The following is a 24,311-nucleotide window of genomic DNA, read 5'->3' as shown; positions in this document are numbered from 1 at the left end:
TTTGTGTTATCTATGTACAGTAGATGTTGCTTAGACTGCTAGAAATGAGGTGATATTTAGAAGTGACTTAAGTAGAAATTGAACTAAAATTTGAGTTGGTACGCATAGAAATAGTTGAAAAAAAAGTTGTAGGTGTTGAATAGAAATGGAAGGTTTTACATACATTTTGTTGTAATAGTTAATAACCGTTTACTGCTTGTTGATATAGAATTGTTACAATTGTATGGTAAAGTTATGACTTTAAAAATAACAAAGGAAGGGATGTAGTTTAGTGAGTAGACATTGCGAGACAACAGAACGAGAGAGTAGAAGGCAGGAATATATGGTGTAAGGGCGTGATCTGTGTAGTTAATAAAATAGTTAAAATAATATAAGAACGGCTCTTTATTAAGATACACAACAGAGATATTTCAAAGTTGATGGGAAATTTATTTTTTGACATAGAATCAGATTGAAATAACACAGACGACCGGGATATGTAATATGACTTTAATCTCTGAAAGTCAAAATCAGCTTGACACAAAGTACATAAGGAGTCCTCTCTGCACTAGAGTTCAAAGACCAGTCGGGCAGGCTCATAGTTCCTATTAGCTGTAGACCTGAGAAGAGCTAACCTGCACTAATTAAGACTGTAGACCTGAGGAGTTACTCTGCACCAGTGAGTAAGAAAAATGTTTAAGGGCTTTTTCTGGTTTTGAGTCTCTGTAAGAGGCGAAGCAGACTTGGCTCTTGAGTGCGGGAGAGAAATCCAGAGGATTCCTACCCACCCCCCCATGCAGGAAGGCCAATGTACAGGGTGTGAATCCAGCTCTGTAGGGGAATGTTGGGCTCTGTGGACACTGTGGACAGAGAGTCAGCACCAGGAATGGCTACTGGTGGATATTTCCTCATTACTGAAAACTCTGCCAGATGCTGTAGCACCCCCTGGCGTTCACCCATCTGCACAGTGCACAGTGGTTCCCTTGTCTGCACTGGTGCACCCTGTAGCTGTGGCCATAGTCAAGACAGGACACCTGAAGATAAAGAGTGCAGTGCCTCTCTCACCAGCCATGGCTCAGTGTTTGAGAGGATAGGTATCACTGTTATGGCCTGTTCCTCTTGATCCGCTCGTAGACGGCTGACGCTGCTCTACCCACCCATACACTGGCCGTAGTGCCGACTATAGTTCCTGTGGCAATCCCAGCCTGCACAGTTATAGCGCCCCCGACCAAGAAGGCCCCAGCCACGCCTCCAGCCACACCCCCAGCCACGGTCAGCACAGGTATGGTCACCACACAGCCCACAGTCAGGCCAAACTTGATCTGATAGATCTGCAGGAACTTCTCACTCTTAGTGGCTGTGTACTCGCAGAGCTCCTCAAACTCCCGCTGGCTGACTTTGTCCTTTACATAGTCCAGCAGTTCTGTCTTCTTTACCTCCAACATCTCTCTCATCTTCTTTGGACGTTTCAGCATGTTATTGCTCTACAAAACATTGAAGGGTAAGTACAGTAAGTAAAGGATAGCTCCATATATATTTTGAACATTCCAGTACACCCCAGAAACAAGCAGAAGACTACTCCAGAACACCCTGGACACAAGAGCCTATGCTCTGGTGGCTCTGGGTGTCCTAACAGAATGCAAATGTACACAAAGAAACAAGGAGTGTCCATCAGGACACCCCAGAATGAAGCACGAGGTACCCCAATTAAGCCTGTGAACTCCCACACAGATCTATAAACTCAAAATATTCCCACACAATCATATATTTACCTGCTTATGCAGAAAGCCATCAAATTCCTGCTGCGCCTGCAGGAGAATGCAAATGTACACAAAGAAACAAGGAGTGTCCATCAGGACACCCCAGAATGAAGCACGAGGTACCCCAATTAAGCCTGTGAACTCCCACACACATCTATAAACTCAAAATATTCCCACACAATCATATATTTACCTGCTTATGCAGAAAGCCATCAAATTCCTGCTGCGCCTGCAGGAGAATGAATTCCTTCAGAAACCTCTGACGCTGAGAGCCCAGGATCTCTGAGAGCTCCTGGAAGTCCTGCTGACTGACTTCACCCTGCACATGGGACAGCAGCTCTACCTCCTTCTGTTCTACAGTCCTCCTCATCCCCTGTGTGGAGTCGGGCATGATACTTCTCTGAGGAAACAGAGTGCAAGGTCATTTTAGAGCAGAGGGAATCACACTATGGAGTGGATATTTGAAACCTGACACTGAAATCGGTAGCTGTCGCTTTAAGACATGCACGTATGAGTGACGTCAGTGCGCCAGTAATTGTGGAAGTGTACATCGTAAAGTTGAGCTTGGTGTGTGGTTCCGTGTGATGTGAATGCAGAGGTTAATGTTCAGAATTTAGTTGATGGTGTAGCTATCAAAAATGAAATGTATATTGTTGATATATGAGAGGAGGGTGATATATTAGTTAGACAAAATTGGTGGATGTTTAGGGATGAAGTGATCCCGACTCCCATGAGGTTCCAGTGCTGTGTGAGTGGGTTAGTGGGAATAATGTCCGTAACGGTAAATGGTCTTACATTTTTGTTAGTTTGCATTTCTTTAACCATCGTTTGTGGAGGAAATGATTTGTTTTGTTCTTTGAGTATGACCTTATTCTGTTTAAATTGTTCAGAGCGTGTTAAAAGAAGACTGTGATATTCTGTGCGTCTTGGATTAGACGAGATAAAAGGGTGAGTAGTCAAGTTTTTTTTTATATTTCTGTGATGTAATGGGACCAATGAAGAATGTGGCATTCAGACTAATGTGGAGTATTTCTTTCCTTAGGGAAATTGCCACTACCGTATTTTTTTCTTTTGTCTTTGTTATTTTAGTAGCACTTTGTGCATCCTGCTGTGTGTATATCTCCATGTATATCTATGTAAAGCTTTCGAGTTAAAGGTTATACTATATCCAATCTAAGTTCTGTAACAGAAAATAATACAACCACTAGTTTTTATGATTTCATGCAGATCCAGAATAAAAAGAATCCCCATTTAAGTTTATTGTAGTACGGTGTGTTCTTTCCCGGGCTACATACACACACTCTCTCACTTCCTCTCAGTTTCTCACTCTCACACTCTCTTTCATACACACGCACTCTCACATACACCCTCACCTGCTCATGCAGAAAGTTTGTGAATTCCTGCATCGCCCTCTTGATGATGAGGAGAGTGTATTCCTTCAGGAATGTCTCACGCTGAGAGTCCAGGATCTCTGAGAGCTCCTGGAAATCCTGCTGACTGACTTCATCCTGCACATGGGACAGCAGCTCGAACTCCTTCTGTTCTACAGTCCTCCTCATCCCCTGTGTGGGGTCGGGCATGAACCTTCTCTGAGGAAACAGAGTGCAAAGTCACTTTAGAGTGGAGGGCATCACACTACACCCTCTGCACTGCTCAGGACTCCCCAGAAACAAAATGGAGCCCACCCAAAAATACCCCAGAAACAAGCAGAAGACATCCCAGTGGCATCCAGTAAAATACACAGACAATGTGACTTACAAACACTCTCTCATACCCTCCTTGTTTGTCACACTTTCACAGCCTCCATGTTTCACACACTAACACACCCTCCTTGTTTCTCTTACACAAACACTCTCACACCCTCAATCACACAAACTAACTCCTCATTTCACACATACACCCTTCTTGTTTCTCTCACCCTCACATACCCTTCTTGTTTCTTTCACACTCTCACTCTCACACACCCTCCTTGTTTCACACACTCACACCCTCCTCATTTCTCATACACACTCCTTGTTTCACACTCATACCCTTCTTTATCACTCTCTCACCCTCCTTGTTTCTCACACTCTCACACCCTCCATGTTTCTCCCTCTTACACACCCTCAATGTTTCTCACTCTAACACACTCACACACCCTCCTTGCAAGACTTTAACATATCAAAGGATCCTCAGTTCCTCGCAATATTGTCTGCAAGGTGAACCATTGTAGGGATGTCCGAGAACATTTTTGGATAATGTTTCTTTCTTGAGGTTTGGGAGCGAGCCATAAACTCTACTGGAGCTTTCAGAGGAGTAAATGGTTTTCTGGAAGTCAGGTTGTCTCAGTATCTAAGACACATAGAGCGCAGAGACTAAGATCTGAGAGAAGTCAGAGAGTAAGATCTGACTTCAAGCAGAACCTTTTCAAATCTTAGGTCCTTTTAAAACCCTGTGTGGTTTTACGGATGGTACAGTACACGACACACATTATCCCACAAGTTACATGTGTTGTGCATCCACTTTCCTGTCAGTTAGCTAGCTCATGAGGGTGCATCCTCGTGGCTTGGCTGGCAGTTTCCCATTTCATACACGCAAAACATTACCAGAATTTATTTTAAAATCGGTTTCCTGTTATCTGTAGTAAATCAGACACAAACACAAACTCTGAAGGGCTAACATTATATTTTCTGTTTATTTGTACTTAGCTGTGTGAGAGAGCTGATAGGGCCTAAGTGTGTTGGGACTCCTGGTTTGTAATTATCAGAGGAAGGGTTTATTATTTTTTGTGTATATTTGTTTCATTTCTTTACTTTTCCACTATATATAATTGTTTGTTGGTTTGTGGGGAGCACTGTCCTAATAAATCATCACTTTTGCACCTAAGTGCTATTGTGGCCGAGCCATTGTTCTGTTTTAAAATAACTAACTTGGGCACCCCTCCTGCCTTCCCTGTGACACCCTGCTCCCTGATATTGTGACAGACAAGAAGTAGGATTGCTTTGTAGTAACAATAATGGAAAATAAAGAAATTCTTACTGATCATAACTGATAATTCTGTTGCTGTATGCTGTAGGTCAGAACCAGAAGGTTCTTGAAATACCTCTAGCAGTCACAGGACTTGAACTGTAATGAAAACATTAGGGGAAAGAGAAACACAGAGAGGACATTGCTGCACAACAGCTTGAAAGCAGGAGTGTGAAAATATCAAATCTTCAGAAAGATGAGGGGACCCATGGTTAGTATCGCTGTCTCGCGCCGCTGGTGCCTTCATATCAGTTCTGGTCCTGGGGCTCTATCTGGGTGGAGTTTGCATGTTCATGTGGGTTTTCTCTAGGTGCTCCTGTTTCCTCCCAAACTCCAAAGACATGCTGGTAGATAAACTGGCTTCCCATGCTGGGAGTACCCTGTCTTCTGCCTGCAATCTAAAAATGCTCTTGGAAAACTAGTTTACACAAATCTTGTTGCATGGAACCTAATTATTTTCTGTGACCCCTAATGTAACGTTTATAATGTGCTGGCTGTCTTTGCTGTTTAGTTAATACATTTGATGTTGTTTTGTAATATTTTGCAGAGTCTATATGTATTTGCCCTTCATTGTAGTATTTCGTCTCCGAATAATATACTTCAAAAAAAGAAAACAGAAGGATTATAAGTAGAACACACACACACTTCTTGTTTCATACTCACACCCTTCTTCATCAGTCCCACACCCTCCTTGTTTCTCTCGCACACAGCCTCTCAACCCTCCTTGTTTCACACACTCACATGCTCTCCTTGTTTCTCTCACATACTCTCGCACCTTCCTTGTTTCACACTCACACGCTCTCCTTGTTTCACACACTCACACGCTCTCCTTGTTTCTCTTACATAGTCTCACACCCTCCTTGTTTCACACACTCACATGCTCTCCTTGTTTCTCTCATACACTCTCACACCCCCCTTGTTTCTCTCACACACAATTCAATTAAATTCAAGGTGCTTTATTAGCATGACTGATGGGTACAATCAGTGTTGCCAAAGCAAATAAAAATAATAAAATTAACATAGAACAAAACAAAAAATAGAAGTAAAATAAAATCTACAGACATGTTACAGACATTTACAACAAAGACATATTATATAATATTGACATATACTGTAGGCGGCTGGAGCATTATTGGGAGACGGACTCACTGTTCCTCAGGCTCTCTCACACAACTCACACGCTCTCCTTGTTTCTCTCACACACTCTCACACCCTCCTTGTTTCTCTCACACACTTTCATGCCCTCCTTGTTTCTCTCACACACTCTCACACCCTCCTTGTTTCTTTCTCACACACTCTCACGCCCTCCTTGTTTCCTAATTTCTCACTCTCATACCCTTCTTCTTCATCACTCACAGACCCTCCATGTTTCTCACTCTCACACACAAACCTTCCTTGTTTCTCATTCACAAACCCTCAAAGAAAAAAACTCAGTCTTCACTCAGCTTTCCAGACAAGATTGTCAGAAGATTGTCAAACAGAGATCTTTAATTCAATAAGCCGAAGGGGAGCATATCACAGAGAATGGGTTTCTCCTAGCACTCAGTAAGATATGCTCACTTAACTGAAGTTACACTTTCCTTATTATACATTAAAAGTAGGCTAGACTTTAACATATCAAAAAAATATACAGGGAAAAGACTGTGTCAGAAGTCTTTCAAGCATAAACAAAACAGGACAGAAAGATGCCATTTATCTCTAGTTGAATACAGGCTTTAGTTGCAGAAAGACAGCGGTCTTAGGTGCAAACAGAAAACCTTTCCTGCGCATCGTCACTGTCTAAACCGATGTCACTCAGTCTTCCACACCCTCCTTGTTTCTCACCCTCCCCCCTCCAGTTTCTTACATGCACACACACAGTCTCACACCCCCCCAGTTTCTTACACGCACACACACACACTCTCACACACACACTCACCTGCTCATTCAGAAAGTTGGCGAATTCCCGCTTCTCCCTCGTGATGATGAGGAGAGTATATTCTTTCAGGAATGTCTCACGCTCAGAGCCCAGGATCTCCAAGAGTTTCTGGAAATCCTGCTGACTGACTTCACCCTGCACACGGGCCTTCAGCTCAGCCTCTTTCAGCTCCACAGTCCTCCTCATCCCCTGTGTGGTGTTGTGCATGATCATTCTCTGAAGAAAGGGGGAGCAAGGTCAACAAGCCCAGGAGTTCAAACACACACACACTCTCTGACACCTTTATACTAACATTGTCACACACTTTCACACACTGTTACCTGCTCATTCAGAAAGATGGTGAACTCCTGCTTCACATGCCGGAGAGTGAGCTTGTTGAGGGCATGGATTAGCTGGAGGAGGAAGCAAAGGAGTTACCGATTTAACTGACATTGATAGAGATGTTCTGGAATGAAACACACATTTCAAGTAATGATCTATCCTGACAGGCTGAAGGAACTGAGTCTCTGTATTCTGAAGGAACTGAAGACAGGAACAGAGAACAGTTGAAAAGGTTTTCTGGGTCAGCAGGGAAGAGAGGGACACACCTCTGCAGGAGAGGAAATTCTGTATGTGCTTGTGAGAATCACATGTGCCACTTCCTGTGAAGACAAGAACAAGTTCAGTGTGGTTTCATTGTGTAGTGTGGGGTCACAGCTTCACAGTTTCCATCACAGGCTATGCAGGTGCTAGTTAGCCCCAGTTCTGTCAAATTGGGACTGACACCTACACAGCTTCTTCCCCCAGGCCATAACTCTTACAAACAAGGACACTTCTCTCATCCCTCCTCTGTGATCAGCTGTATATCTTCATTTGTAGTGCAAAAACAAAATCTACAGATAAAAAGTGATATGTACAATTTAACGATACACACAGTTAAGTAATAAAATGTAAAATTAATACTGTGTTTATTTACAGAAAATATCAGTAGAATGTGCCATTAAATATATATATATAGATATTCCTTTTGTGTTATTGGAATTTATGTCAATACCTGCACCAAGAGAAATTTATTGTACTTTTTGTAATAAATGAATAAGGTTTCTGAATTCATTCTCAATAATTGACAGACAACACATCAAAACAACTAACAGTTCATATCACACTGTATCCACTGTATGGCTTGTAGTCCATAGGGCTTTACTGCACTGTACTGGTTTTTAACTTTTTAACATGATCTTTGATGTGTTTTACCCTAGTGGTGTATTGATGGCTGTTGATTGGTTCAATGAATAATGTCTTACCTTGAAAATCTTTGCCAGTGTCTTTCCTGTCACAGTTGACTGTATTGTCTGCAGGACCTGGACAATGTGGTTGATGTACTCTTTCAAGCAGTGCTGAAACTGTTCATTCATTTCTTAGAAAAACACGAGAAAACAAATGAGTAATAGAAGCTAGTCTTGAATTTAGACTAGACTACTAATTTTTGCTATTCACAATCCTCACAAACTCTGACACATGCAACCCAGTGGATTTCCTCAAAATGAACACTAAACCACAAACCAGACACAAATGGAAACAAGTGCATTAAAACTGAGAGCAGAAGGCGCATCTTTACACAAAGAGCAGTAAGAGTGTGGCACAAGCTATCCAGCTGGATGAGATTCTCAGATCAATGATCTGCTATCTACTACAGAAGCTGGATGTCCTCCTCTTGTTTGTAACCTGTGTGGTGCCATGGGGGTAGTTAACACCACATTGGGCATGATCAGGCTCTCATTCTCCCTGTCACACTCCTTTATAAGCTCTTTGGGGTTTCTTTTCTTTATCATACACACACTTTCCACTGAGGGTGGCAATCACACTAACCACATCATTGAGGTAGCAGGATACATAAATCCATAATCCATTACATCTGGGCCCTTTGACTTCAGAGTCTCCAGTTCATCCGTTTCTCCTCACTGCTAGGAACCTCCTGCTTCCAGACCCCAACACAGAGCCTCATGCTTCTACTCCATTAGGTCACTGTTTCACACTCAACAGGTGCCTCAGATTCCCAGGTCCACCTCCAGCCATGATGTCCTCCCCTGACGCCACCAGGTTGAGTTACAACCCGGTGGCTCACACAAGCTCACACTACCTACATCACAGAGTCTATTCGGCACTACACACTGTGCCGAGACCCAACACACTGTCCCTCTCTAACACACACTCACAACCTCTCTGGTTTCTCACTCTCACACCTTTAGGTAATGAACTCACAGCTGCCAGCGCACCACTGTGTTACACCTACGTAGCTGCCAGCTCACTTCATTGTGCCCAGCCACCACCGCATTATCTCCCAGAGGGTGCAACTAGATAGACCCCACTCGCTTCCCCGATAACAATGTATTGCCAGGGGGAGGGTCCCTCTACCACACAACCCTCTCTGATCCACACACACTTACTCACAACTCACACATACAGTGGACACGACAGCCCTGCTCTCACACACTAGCAGGATGCTGTCCCTTTAAATCTTTTCTATGATCTCATAAAGCTCAGTTTCTTCTGTCAGTCTCCTCACAGACTGACGTTTTCACTCTTTTCCCCGCAGGCTATTCCTCTCATAATCCCCGCTGGAATTGTCATTCGTCTCCACCCCCTCACAAGGTTAATTCATCAGCGAATCATTCTTTATTCACTCATACTAGACATGGCGGCACACTCTTCTAACATCGTCCCGACTAGTAGCGGCTCACAGCAGCTCACAGCCGCTACTGTCAAGCTTCAGCCCGGCTCTCCCACAGCAGAGCCTCCACATTTGTCCTTTCACTACTGCAGCCACAGCCACACTATGTTCTTGCTGGATGTTCCCCCCCTTTTAAACCACTTCTACAGCTGCAGTTCATTCACCTATTCAAGTCTGGTTTGGTTTCCATGGCAACGTGTCTTCCTTAATCTGGGTTTCCACCCTCCACACCAAACACTCCCTGCATTGTACCACACATGCTTCCAGGCCATTAACAAACTCACAGCATTGCAGAACTTTACCACCCGGAGCTACCTGTAGCTGGTTTGCTACTCAACAGTACCTCCCTGTGGTTGACCAGAACACCTGTCTACAAGATTAGGGCAGCTGCTCTGGGAGTGGAGCTGTCCGGTTTTTACCTTGCATGGTTCCCTGTTGACTCCAAAGCAGTCGGTCCCCAGGAAAGGGCATGAGGTGGCAGCATGGGCTCTTCTCCCTGAGGATCCTCAGAACCTGTTTGTTTGTCCCTGACTCCTCCAAGCGCTGAAAGCACAGACAGACATGTCGACAGGAAAGGGGTAGGATCCCATCCCTCTGTGTCTAAAATAATGCAGCTCTGAGCCTGAAGGAACAGGCTCTGGAGGGGGTTTCTTTAGTCTTGAGTCCCAAAATGACAGTCTGAAGGAACTGAGTCTCTTTAGTCTGAAGGGTGTGTCCCACACTGCCAAGCTGGAGGAACAGAGTCTTTTTTAATCCAAAAGGAGTGTCCCACACTGACAGACTGAAGGAACTGCTTCTCCTTAGTCTGTGGCCTGTAGTTGTCTGTATGAGGCACTGTTGTAGCTCCTGACCGGTCTAGAGTATCAGTATCTCTCTGACTTTCACAGCACGGGTCAGGGTTATATATACAGATGCAGCCATTCAAAATGCGCGGGCGATACCACATTATTTTCCGGTATGCTGTACGCAGTCTACCGCAAGCTACCGGTAAATACCGCGAGTTACCGGTAAATACCGCTAGTTACCGTAAATTCTCCTATAATACGACAAGCAAAATAATAGTATCCGGAATTTCTGCAAGGTGGAGCTAATAAAGCTCAACCTCTCATGTTTGAGCTGTGGCCATCAGTCTTTAACGAAGATATTACTAATAGTATTAGTAATGAATGACCTTGGACAAGCTGTAAGTGTAAACTCAAAGTATTGCCCTGGTCAACATTCTTTTTTTCATTGACCGTCTTTGTAAAAGTAACACCACAGCATTTCGCAATCACGCATTTGTTTCCAATCATGCAAAGTACAGTGATTCACCATGCCTTTCACATGCTCATAAAAGAGATTGATTTAGGAACATAAACATATTACCGTATGCAAACTGTACTGTATACAGTATGTATATGTATATTTAATGTCTTAACTGTGCTCGTTTAAGTATTGAATATTCATATCTAATGTTTATATTGTAACGCATACTGTTCAGCCTCCATTTCTCTATAAAAATTTACTCTGTTGCACACACACACAATAGAAGCAGGAACCGCTGTCAGAAAGGAAGAAAGTGACTATTCATTGTTATCAAAAATGACTTAGAATCGATCATGTTGTGATATTTTGAAATATAAAAGTCAATTGATTGTCCATAATATCGCTATTCTATTTTTTCGAAGAAATGTTTGTTAAAAGAAAAGTCCAGCACCAGCTGGATTGGAACACACAACCTGTACATTGTTAGTCACACACCTAGACCAGTAGGCTACAGGGGAACTCACATGAACAGGGAGGCGAAACAGCCTTACACAGCCATGTTGCAGTACATGAATATAATCATACCGTTATTAAATTCTTGAGATACGCGATTCCATATTATATCCCCTTTTAATCAAATTCTAAAAGTATGCTTGTTGACTCCGGTATCACGTTAGTTAAAGACTTCGAAGCTTAAAATGTTTAGGGAGAAATGGAATACTGGTGTGTATTTTTTTCTTTAAAGTACCAAGACCAGCTATATACTGTATGTTTATTTTCCAAAATTAATATCGTTTATGGCCTTCACACGCGTTGCAGTATGCTCCTATTCTTTTTATGCTCAGCTACTAAGATTTCCCTTCAGTGGTAAAACTCAATATCTACAACGGGCACAGTAAAGACATTTACAGTAAGTCTTTCTACAACAGACCAACGGAGCACGAGTGCCCCTGTCGGTCAACCAATCACGTACCGCGTCATGATACGCGATACCGTAGCCAATTACCCGCGGTACGTGTCTGTACCGCGCACTTTGAATGGCTGCGTCTGTATATAAGGTCCATAGTATTTCTCCTACCTGGATGATTCTCTCCAGATGTCGGAATCCTCCAGACTGTCCAAATTCCCGAGTTTGTGTCCAGTCCCGCACCAGGAAATCAAACCCCTTTATCAGAGATTGAGAAAGATCTCATATCAGCTCACCTCACAAAGTCATGAAATCCTAACGATTTCTATAGATTGAAGAGCCTCACTTGCTGTTCTACAGTACAGCTCAAGTAATAATGTGCATGAGAATGATTGAAATAGATGAAATAGCCAAACCAATATTATGACAACTGTTATGATGCCTGCAAACCTGCTTTCTCTCAATTGGACACTGCATGCCTTAGTAAATTGGTACTGCTAAAAACAATGTGTTTATGGCTGCTTTCGACACTGTTAACCATGATACCTTCCTTTCTCATGTTTGCAGAGACTGTGGCTGTGTTTGCAGTTTCTGACACTGCTTCCAATGGTTCAGGTCTTATCTGATGCTGGGGCCTATACTATTCAGAATTTGCCTGTATCTATGTGGTCAATTATAAAGATCACATGGTCTGATCTATCATTTCTATGCTGATGATACTTAAATCTACATCCATACTAAGCCTGACACTGAAGTGGCTGTCTCTGCACTAACTGCATTTCTAATATAAAACCCTAGGTGACTCTAAATTTCCTTAACTTAAACTACAACAAGACTGAAGTCATGGTGCACCTGTGTAACACTAAGGTAAAGCCAGTGTAGTAGCCCTATCTGTGGACAGCAGTGTGCTGGAATTTCAATCAAAATTGAGGAATTTAGGAGTGATCCTAGCTTGACTTCCTAACCAGGTGCACGTGATCACATTACCCCTGTCCTGGAGTCCTTGCACTGGCTTCCTGTCAGGTTTCTTGTTGGTGTCAAAATCCTTTTGCTCACCTATAAGGTTCTGCATGGCCTGGCACCTCAGTAACTGTCTGAACTATTATCACCCTACTCCCCACCTCGCAATCAGTTAAAACAGGCCTTGGTCTGCAGGTGATAAAAGAGATCTGATCTTTTTTTGTGTTCACTGCACTCAAGAGTAAATTTCATACCTGAAAATGCTTCAGGTTAAAGGCTCCTTCACCCTTTTGTGCCACAAGATACAGCAGCTGCAAACAGAGTAAACACAAGCCAGCTGTGTGTCAGAGACAGAGAGAGAGAAAGTCATACTGTAGGTTCTCTCTGTTAAAACTGTCTGTAATTGCAGAGTTAATTGTTTCTGTTTTGGCAACAGTGTAGTTTACCACTCATGCCAATAATCCTGAGAAGAATTTGAATCTGTCAGACAGTCTGACAGAGACACAGGCACTCATAAAAAATAAACATGGATACACATATAAAACAAATATACAAATACAATCACATACACAGACAGACACACATGGGGAAAGATAGGACTGGCCTATTTATATAGCCCTGTGAGGAAAACCAGGCAGCACAGAGCATCACACACAATAGCACCTCGAGTCATGCAGTGCTGTGCTCATGCCACACGTCACCAGCAGGGGGCAAACTCATACCCCGGTCAGAGAGACCCAGCACTGCAATTGCTCCACAGTCCCAGTTGAAGGACCTGTGACACTGAGAGGTTCCCGGTTTTAGCCCCCCACTGCACCACAGCTCCCTTGTGCAGGTGCTGTGTGGCACATCAGGGGATAAGACCGTGGCTGGGTGCTGTACCTCCAGGTATTCCAGGTCTGTTTTCTTCACATCAGCATGAACGTTGAAGATCTGGGAGAGAGGACAGGGGAGACGTCACCTCTCCAGAGCACAGCAAGGGGTACAGAGTCATCAAGGAAGGTGGGACAGGGGCACGCAATTCTCACCATATGTGAGCTGAGAAAGACGCTCAGGGCAGACAGCTTCACGCTCAGCTCCGTCTCCCGCAACAAATCCACGGATCCCTCAGTGTCCACCAGGAAGACAGCCAACTGGACAGAGGGGACAAAAACGGAATGTTCTGATCAGAGATGCAGTGGTCATCTGTCTCCTCTTCCCTTCCGGTACCAACACAGAGCTGACAGAGCTTTACACAAAGGGTGGTGAGAGTGTGGAACAAGCTGCCCAGCCAATGGCTCAATGGCCTACTAACTACTGTACCAATCAGACTGGATGGGAATGACCTCCTCTTATTTGTCTGGTGATTTGATGCACCAAAACCTTCCCATTCCTGAGCAGAGAATGCCACACAGATGCCCTGAGTGTGGACAAGTGGGTAACAGGGGCTGGTTAGGGTCAGTAGAGCTCTCATTCCTGCTTATTCAGGATGCCTGCAGGGTCTGTGAAAGACTCTCTGACTTAGTTCAACCTGCACCTGTCTGAGTCATACAGTTGCGCCCCCTACAACAGATGAATTCCCAGCTTGCCCAGCCCTTGCCTTGCCCTCCTGTGTCTCCAGAAACAGAGGCTGGCTCCAGATGAACACACCCTTCGTCATGGTCTCAGTTCCAGGCTGCCACTCGAACCCTCGCAGAGGCTCATCGTCACTCATCCAGATGTCCTGTGTTCACAGGTAAAGGAGCATTCACAACCATGGTCATAAGACGGGACTTTACACAGAGAGTGGTGGGGGTGGGATGTCAGGGCTGTATGACACTGCTTTATACAGAGAGCGGAGGGGGTGGGGTGCTCTCACCATTTTAGACAGTTTGCGCAGGAGGTAGTTGAGGAGGAAAGACTTGCCCTTCCTCCTCTCCCCGACAATGGCCACCACACAGAGTGGAGTCTCCCTTACATCTGAGCGCAGGAAACACTGCCGAAGCACATTCTCTTTCAACAGGAGGGAGCCATCAGGACTGACATGGACCAGCTGAATGGGCTTGCCAGAGCCCTGGAGGTGGGAGACAACATTTAGAACTGAGACCAGGAGGCATTTAACTTTACACAGAGGGTAGTGGAAGTGTGGAGCAGAGTGCTGATGCCCACTGGACGGGCATCTCTCTCTGACATCCCCCAGGTCAGAGTGTTTGCTGTTGCACCAGGAGCACAGGGCATCTAAAGTCTACCCATCTCACAGTGTACACTGTGCACCTGCCACACCAGGATTCTCCAGCAAGTGTATCTGGGTTTCAAAATGTTCCCCGTAGCCTGACTGTCAGGAAAGCTTCTAATGGAAAAAGAGACGCAGCCTCTGTGTCACCCTGCAGCCCTCGCAGAAAACAATACTACAACTCACCTCCTCTCTCTTGACTGTGCTCGCACGCTCACACACCTTGTGGCATTGGGGACAGGTGACCACGAGGTCGACCCAGAAGGACTCGATGCAGTCTTGGCAGAACTCGTGGCCACACTGGATAATCACTGGCTTGGAGAAACTGCCCAAGCAAATGGAGCACTGAGGCTCAGACAACACGGAGCTTCCTATGTCCTCCTGCTCGAGATCGGGAAACAGAGAGCTCTCTACTGCCTCCTGCTGCTGCTCGGACATCAGGCAGGCCGAAGACATGCTGGAGCAGTGGGAAGAGAGAGACCGAGACACAGTCAGCAGCCAATCCACAGCCAAAGACAGAAAAGGACTTGAATGGCAGGACCAGCTGTCCTGGAACTGAGTTGTCTTCTAAACACATTATTATGATTTTAAGTTTAAATCATAATAATACCTTTTTTCTGATGGGCACTGAGAATTCCCCATTGACTGTCCCAAGTCACAATAATCCTGTTTAGACAAAGATAAAAACAAGAACGAGGACCAATTCAAGTACGATAGCATTTATAAATACACACACTGACAGATCAGAGCAGTGTAACACACAGTATCGATGACACACTGACAGATCAGAGCAGTGTAACTCACAGTATCAATCACTGACAGCCCACAGCAGTGTAACTCACAGTATTACATACTGACAGATGAGAGCAATGTAACACACAGTATCGATCACACACTGACAGATCAGAGCAGTGTAACTCACAGTATCGATGACACACTGACAGATCAGAGCAGTGTAACTCACAGTATCAATCACTGACAGCCCACAGCAGTGTAACTCACAGTATTACATACTGACAGATGAGAGCAATGTAACACACAGTATCGATCACACACTGACAGATCAGAGCAGTGTAACTCACAGTATCAATCACTGACAGCCCACAGCAGTGTAACTCACAGTATCAATTACATACTGACAGATGAGAGCAATGTAACAATCAGACACCGACATTTACTTAGCAGTGTAGCAGACAGCAGTGATCACACACTGAAAATCAGCAATATTTAACACTGATCACATTACAAAGTATTTATGTTTCAGATACAGGTCCAGTATTTTCACAGTGTTAAATAGATTTTAAATTTCTCTGAAGCCATAATAGGCTCTTGAACCAAGAAGAAGTATAGTAAGACAGTTATAATAAGAGGAACAGCCACACAGAACTCAACACCACACAGTCCGTCCTATAATAATAATATTTGCTTACACTTAATATAGCGCTTTTCTGGACACTCCACTCAAAGTGCTTTACAAGTAATGGGGAATCCCACTCCGCCACCAGTGTGCAGCCCCACCTGGATGAAGATAATAACTTCAGCTCTGCTAGTCTCACACATCTGTACGATTTGCTCTAATTTCACTGGGCTGTACTGAAATACCACAGCTGTCTGGGCTCTCCTGATCCCTGTCTGTGTGGATGAGAAGATTTAATTTGTATTACTCACCAAAAGCAGCAGCTCCTTTTTCAGCAGAGTTGAAGTGAAAGTGAAAGATGTTCCATTTAAGGAAATTAGAACTATCAATTATGAGCTGCTCACTCAGAAGGGTTCACAGAAATTGTTATGAAAGACTCTACTGCTAGAACACTTTCGGCCCGACAGTCTTCTTTTAAATTCTGATCTCACTGGACTTTGTTGCATTGGACCTGTTTTATACCCCAATTACACTGGGCTTCATTGCACTGGACTGTGTTTTTACCCTGGTCTCATAGGTTCTACTTCATTGCACTGCATTTTTACTCTGATCTCATAGGTTCTACTGCACTGTGCTTTTGTCATAATTTCACTGGGTTTACTCCACAGACTGGGTTTTTACCTGAAATCACTTGGTTTATTGCATTACACTGTGAGTTTATCCTGATCTCTTTGGGCTTTACTGTACTGTACTGTGAGGATGTGGCCTGTTTGACTGGAGAGCAAACATAAATCATACTGACAGATCAGAGCAGTGTAACACACAATATCAATCGCACACTGAAAGCCCAGAGCAGCGTAACACAGTATTGGTCACACACTGACAGATCAGAGCAATGTAACACTCAGAATCGATCATGTTATGTATTTTTACACTGTTAACTGGATTTTATATTTCTCTGTAGGAATAGCAATAACAGCCTCTTGAACCAAGAAAAAGTCTACAGTAAGACCGCAGTAATAAGAGGAAAAGCCACACAGGTACCATTTGTACTATAGTAACTTCACCACTGTTTGTCTAACACATATCTGTGTGCTTTGCTCTAATCTCACTGGCCTGAAATCACACAGCTGACTGGGCTCCCCTGAACACCGCTGACAATGGGCCGCAGTTTGTGTCTGGAGAGTTTGAGTCTTTTTTGACTGATCAAGGCATTTGACACATTCGCATTGTTTTCTACAACCTGAAGGCAAACGGGTGTGTGGAACGCGTGATCCAGACTCTCAAAAATGGCACGCACCCACAGCAGGGTGGCCGAACGCCAGCGCCACATGAAAGGTGGAATGACATGTCGCACAGGGTGAATGAAGCCGCTTGGGATCGCTGTCCAGGTGGAGCCGAAGGCCCAATTGGGAGCACAAGCTGCAGTCTTTTTGTCTTCTCCTTTACAGGTCACAGAGTAGCTGGGTCCCTCCACCTTCTGCCTCTCTTTTGATGGCACGCCAGCTGCCTCCGCAGAGTGACAGCGCCCACACACTCTGACGTGGAGGCCGAGCCTGCCCCTTCTGGACTCCCAGGCGAAAGGTCAAAGTCCCGGTGGAGCCGTCTGTTCCTGTGACGGAGCAACCCATAGCTCCTTCTCCATGGCCAGCCAGAGTCAGGTCCAGACCAGCCTGGCTTAATGTGTTTATTACTGATTTTTTATAGCTTTTATTGTGCTGGCCAGCCCTACTTCCAGCAGGGCTTTTCACTGTCTGGAAGAACTGTGTTTGTTTCATCTTCTGAAGGGGTGGATGGGGGATGTCATACACAGCGTCCATTTGGGGTTTATGATGCTGTGGCACTTTGGGTTTTGGGGATTACCACTTTGCGGCACTTGGGTGCCTTGGCGGGTTTTTGCTGTTCTGTGTCTGTTATGAGTTATGCACAATAAAGAGCAGACGTCTGTGAAATCTGTCCGCCTCGTTCCCCACTCTTACATGGTGTAACGCCTATGTATTTCATTTAACTGGATAGAATTTATAATCTCTTCTGCTTGTGTCTATGTTGTGCTATGTTGTGTTAAAGCAGCTTACGTGCTTTGTGTATTGTTTAAACACATTGAAATTTGGAAAGATAGCCTTGCCCTCTGAGTACAATATGTTGCAAGATATGAAATGTAATAATGTTTATGTACATTATTTTGTGAAGTTGTATACTAATAACGAATACATTTAGATACTGGTATAATGATTGACTTGGGTGAGTAAAAAGCAAGGTTTTTTTTTCTCAGCTTCATGATCATTAAGGGAAGGGGAATGGAGGGTGGGAGCTTGAGACAGCATTTTGGAGTCATCACTTTGGTGGTTGGGATATACAACATTGTAACATACTCTCTCACTCTTACACTGTATTTGTTTATGTTTAATGGATAATTCTCAACATTGTGACATGGAATAATAAAGGTGTCAATAGTATAACCAAACGCTCTAAGATATTGAATAGATTGAAGAGGTTAAAAACACAAGTAGTATTCCTGCAAGAAACTCATTTGAAAACTGAGGATGTGCATCACATCTGTAGAAATTGTGATGGACAAGCTTATGGATCTGGAGTTTCATCCAAAAAGGGTGCTGTTGACATTCTTATTCATAAACTTGCTCCCTTTTCACTCAAAAGTAAAATAGAGTGTCATGATGGTAGATTTATTTGTTTGACTGGTAAATGAAACTCCAAGTTAGTGACTTTTGTTAATGTATATGGTCCTAATTTAGATGACCCAATATTTATTACAACGATAGAAGCTGAATTGATAAGGTTTGCAAACACTTATATTTACACTTATACTTATATAGTTAGCATTAAGCAGAGCACAACATAGCTTCTGTGAAGAAGGGGAAAAAGCAGGGAAAATGCTTGCAGTTTGGTTAAAAAAGCGCTGTATGTGCAATACTATTAGCAACATCAAGAAAATGGATGGGACAATAACCAAAGAACAGAAAGAAAGAAATTCAACCTTTGTTAGTTTCTTTGAAAAATATATATTCATCTGAAGCCTTTAGCACACTGGAAGATATGCAGATACAGAGCTCCCAAAACTTAGTACAGAAGATAGAAACTTGAGTCATCTCTCACTCTATCAGAAGTCAAAGAAGCAATAGCAATTCCTTTTCTCACAATAAATCACCTGGACCCGATGGATATACAGCTGAGTTCTACCAGACATTTCAGTCCGTACTTAGTCCAATCTTACTGCAAACATGTAATAATATGTGGTTAACAGACATGACTTCACTGTCATTTAGAGAGTCTCTAATAACCCTTATATATAAAAAGAGTAAAGATCCATCATTGTGCAGTAGCTACCGCCCAATAAGCTTAATGAACTTGGACAATAAGATTCTAGCCAAAGTATTTGCTAATCGGTGCTACCAAAAACCATACATCCAGATCAAACAGGAGTTATGAAAAATAGATATTCTTTAAATAATACAAGAAAAATGTTTAATTTGATTTATCATGCTAAACTCAGTAAATCAACATCAGCTATATGCACACTGGATGCTGAGAAGGCCTTTGACAGAGTTTAATGGAAGTACTTATTTAATGTGCTAAAAGTGTTTTGTATATGGGTAGGAATCTTATATCGCAGTCCACAGGCATCCATAGTGACTAACAGCTGTGTATCCAAACCTTTTGTTTATATAGAGGCACCAAACAAGGGTGTCTTATTTCATCTTTACTATTTAATTTAGCACTCGAACCTTTAGCCTGCAAAATAATAGAATCAGTCAAGATTAAAGGTTTAGGTGTTCATAAAAATGTTTATAAGATTGCTCTATAAGATGATGATGTTATACTGTTTTTAACAGATGTGCACAAATCAATCTCAGCAGCTGAAAGTTGTCATTGAAAGTTTTGGTAAGATGTCAGGTTATAAGGTCAACTGGAGCAAAAACGGAGCTTATGTATCTCAATTCATTATCATTGAATCATAAGATTGCTCACCCAGTACGAGTTACAACAGAGATAGGGTATCTGGGGCTGAGAATAAAGTCTAGCTTGAAAGCTACCAGAGATGTTAATTTAAGAGACTTGTTAAATAAAATAAATGGGGATATACTCAGATGGAGATGCTTATCTATTTCCATGTGGGGTAGAACTAATAAAGTCAAGATGTCAATACTACCTAAAGTAAATTATACACTGAAAATGCTACCTGTGGAGATTGACAAGAAATGGTTTGAGGCACTGCATAAAACGATTACATCTTTGGCCTGGAAAGGGAAAAAAGCTATTTGTTCTTTTGAAATACTTACTGTAGCATAAATTAAGGTGGGTTAGACCTTTTTTACAATTATTACTTGGCATTTGGCTCAGTTCAAGCAAAGGAGTGGTTTAAATCAGAAAAGAAAAGGATTGGGTACAAATTGAGCATGATACAGCATCATAGCTAGGTATCTCCTTAGAAAGTTTGTATTATAGCAGAGCATGCCCTAAATCTTTACTTGAAACACCAATTGGTTCTTCTTTTAAAAAGAAGTTCTTATTTGGTTGATAATAATAAGAAGTATATAATAAGATGATAATAAGAAGAAGTTGGTTCTTATTAAAAAGCTGCAAAAAAATATTATTTTATGATGCTTCACTATCTGTACATCAACCATTATTTAGATCACCAAGAATAACTATACTGTCAAAACAAATTAATTGGTCAGTATGGATTCAAGTAGCTGTTAGTAAATTGGGTCATGTGATTAGAGATAAATTGTTGTCCTTTTCTGAATTATCTCATCAAACATCTCTTCCAGCGAATTTGTTTTTAAATTACTCAAAACTTAAAAGTGTACTGTCTAAACCCTTTCTGCTAAGTAAATTAAAACAAGAACTGGATAATTACAGCAATAAACTATTGCAGACTACCATACAAGTGAAGGCTTGGACATTTTACAACCTTCTCAATGTAAGGTCAGAGAAGTCTTTTGATATGTGTGCATCTCAGTGGACAGCTGATCTCTGTGTAGGGTCAGAGGACATAGACTGTGATATTGTGTTGCATAATGTTAGTTATCCATTTAGAACTATACATAACAAACTGCTTGAGTACAAAATTTTAAACAGACTCTATTATACCCCAGAAAAATTGGCATAAGTGGCATAATACAGGAATGTGTTCCAAATGTAACACACATAAAGGATCACTATCGCACTTTGGTATTGCACTTGGCACTATGGTATTGTCAGCACATACAGTCATTCTGGACCTCCACAGTGGGAAAAGCTCTCAGGCACCTAAATATCTCAATTCCACTTACTCCCATTACATGTATCCTTGGTGATTTATCAAAGGTTAAAGCAGCAATTCAACATAAAACTACTTTTTTGACTCTCTGTATTATTGCTAAAAAATAATATTGTGAGAATGGATGGACAGTACAGGACCATCTTACAAAGAATGGATTAAAGAGGCTGTATCACAAGTTACATTTGAAAAGATTTCATATAATTAACAGGGGAAACTTAATGAATTTTTGATGCCCATTAGAGACATACTTGAATGGCACTGGATGTTAAGAATATTAGTAGGACGTTTTTGGATTATTTTTTTTGTGAATGTACGTTTTTCTTTTTGTTATTGTCTAATAAAGAACAAAAATGAGTGAGTGAAAACAAAAATAAAAATAACAAAGTCATCCAAAGTTGTGGGGTGGAGGTGGGTTAAAAAAGACATTGAAAAATTATTGAAAATAAAAAAATATTTTCTTTATCTTTAAGTTTTAAACTCACTTTGCAACCTTTCGTAGCAAGCCATGTATTTTTCCAAGACATACAAAGCTGGAAAAACAGATCTACATAGTTGTTTCTTCAAGACTTTCTAAGTTAAAACAGTTATTTTCTTACATTCTTAAATAGATCAATAATGGATTCAATTTCCATCTGTTACCTTCATTCTTACCCTCCTTTTCCATCTCTCTCTCTCACAACAAATTTCCTGATCCTTGCACACAATCTATGGAAGTCTAAAATAGAGTGGGAATATGTAAAAAAAAACTATTTTTAATTTATGGGTGGTTTTGTGACCAGCATCATGGCTTTGTTTCAGCCACCTTGTTAAGCCCAATTAAGATGTCAACCATTTTTAGCAACATTTGGAAGTGTAAAGATTCTCCACCAGTAAGGAATCAAAGGTATTTTCTCAGATGTCTGAAGGATAGGGACATAGACACAGCAGTTAGTGTATTAGTCTTGAGGGGAGAACCACAGTTAACTCTTTCTGTTGTTATATCTAGTCACTTCCTAGGATGCACTATCCGAAAGATGACCTGCTCCAGGGTTGTGGCAGGGATGAACACAGTCAGCTCGCCTCAACATATTTTCCACAACTAGGAGTTATGGTTCTTTCTGATTCTTTTATTCATTTTTTTTCATTTTTTTTATCACTTATATATAATTCATTAGATAAATGAAACTTATCATCATGTTTGTAACACAATACAACTGATTCTAAATAATTCTCAAGAACTTGTGTTGGAGACCCTTGTTTTAAAGTTAACTGTGATAAAGTATTTGACAGATCAGGTAGTTTTTTGTTTTCTTAAACATTATTTAGGGACTTTGACAGTATGCCCAGGCGATGCATTACATACCTGTTACATCGCCCTGCTAATGGAGATATGTGTGTCCTCCATTTAGGAGAAGGGATTTGCAGTTTAGGTAGTGCAGACGAAATTGGGGAAATAGTAAACGTCAAGACAAGGTGATTGCTTGTAACTATTCATAACACTATTAATAAAATGTTAAGGTATAGTTTACAAACAATTGCTATTATTACTACTGCTGCACTGGTTTCACAGAGGACAATGCATTCCATAATCATTACAGGGACTATGGCATTGCAAAACTGCATAAACAGACTTGCCACAATCAGCTGATACTACCCTTATCTGTAAGTGACATTCTTGAAAACCAGCCTTTTGTTTTCTGCTTACCTGCACTTCCTCATACTCCTGAAACCTCAAAAAGCAGTTCTCATTATCTTTGACTTCTTCAAGGGGGTAAAAATGCTAGTCATCTAAAAGCTACAGTAGAAGTAAAACTGAACAGAATAATGCCAGTGGTGGAAATTATGTAAGAATTACATACCAACTGTGCCAACTACTTTGTTACAGCTCATAGCATTTCATGAATGTTGAATCCAAATAATCATCAAAGCTAGGTATCACATCCAAAACATTACATCTATATATTAGGCTAAGTATGATATATAACCCTGGAAGTGTTACATAGAATTTCAAAACACAAAAAGCATGCTGCCTTGTGCTTTCTTGGAAATCAGGTGATTCACAAGTTAAAATCATGTGAGGCCACAGCCAACAAATTTTAGTTACATGAGATGGAAGCCAAATGTGTTGATTGGTGGCTAATATTTCAGGTTACATCAGTATATTAATTCCCTGATCTGTCAGTATGATTTATGTTTGCTCTCCAGTCAAACAGGCCACATCCTCACAGTACAGTACAGTAAAGCCCAAAGAGATCAGGATAAAATCACAGTGTAATGCAATAAAACCAAGTGATTTCAGGTAAAAACCCAGTCTGTGTAGTAAACCCAGTGAAATTATGACAAAAGCACAGTGCAGTAGAACCTATGAGATCAGAGTAAAAATGCAGTGCAATGAAGTAGAACCTATGAGACCAGGGTAAAAACACAGTCCAGTGCAATGAAGCCCAGTGTAATTGGGGTATAAAACAGGTCCAATGCAACAAAGTCCAGTGAGATCAGAATTTAAAAGAAGACTGTCGGGCCGAAAGTGTTCTACCAGTAGAGTCTTTCATAACAATTTCTGTGAACCCTTCTGAGTACTCTTGTACTGGAACTCTCAGGGGATGAGGGAGTTCGTCTTGGGGTGAAAAACACTTTCTTATACTATGTATATCTTCAGGGTTGTCAGGATTATCTCCTGCCCTTCTCCTTTTCCATCTCTCTCTCTCAGAACAAATTTCCTGATCCTTGCACACAATCTATGGAAGTCTAAAATAGAGTGGGAATATGTAAAAAAAAACTATTTTTAATTTATGGGTGGTTTTGTGACCAGCATCATGGCTTTGTTTCAGCCACCTTGTTAAGCCCAATTAAGATGTCAACCATTTTTAGCAACATTTGGAAGTGTAAAGATTCTCCACCAGTAAGGAATCAAAGGTATTTTCTCAGATGTCTGAAGGATAGGGACATAGACACAGCAGTTAGTGTATTAGTCTTGAGGGGAGAACCACAGTTAACTCTTTCTGTTGTTATATC

At 41.9% G+C, this 24,311-nt stretch overlaps 1 protein-coding gene across 1 annotated transcript; it reads right to left on the bottom strand.

Annotated features, from left to right (window-relative positions):
- Positions 1 to 475: 475 nt before the first annotated feature.
- On the bottom strand, positions 476 to 16,367 carry LOC148664580 (RING finger protein 112-like). The gene is made up of 17 exons (XM_088631555.1): positions 16,345 to 16,367; positions 15,287 to 15,342; positions 14,863 to 15,133; positions 14,323 to 14,517; positions 14,065 to 14,187; positions 13,514 to 13,618; positions 13,368 to 13,418; positions 12,740 to 12,796; positions 11,697 to 11,783; positions 9,793 to 9,916; positions 7,947 to 8,059; positions 7,251 to 7,304; positions 6,984 to 7,055; positions 6,664 to 6,879; positions 3,113 to 3,328; positions 1,933 to 2,139; positions 476 to 1,463 (listed from the first exon to the last, which is right to left on the bottom strand). Exons 2-17 carry the CDS (start codon positions 15,316 to 15,318, stop codon positions 1,083 to 1,085), a joined length of 2,304 nt encoding a protein of 767 aa, XP_088487681.1. The 5' UTR covers positions 15,319 to 15,342; positions 16,345 to 16,367; the 3' UTR covers positions 476 to 1,082.
- Positions 16,368 to 24,311: the final 7,944 nt, after the last annotated feature.

This window comes from Lepisosteus platostomus, chromosome 5 (assembly GCF_059453375.1).
Source record: "Lepisosteus platostomus isolate fLepPlt1 chromosome 5, fLepPlt1.hap1, whole genome shotgun sequence".
NCBI lineage: Eukaryota > Metazoa > Chordata > Actinopteri > Semionotiformes > Lepisosteidae > Lepisosteus > Lepisosteus platostomus.
Note: the sequence above shows the minus strand (reverse complement) of the source record. Positions and strands in the feature narration are given on the sequence as shown.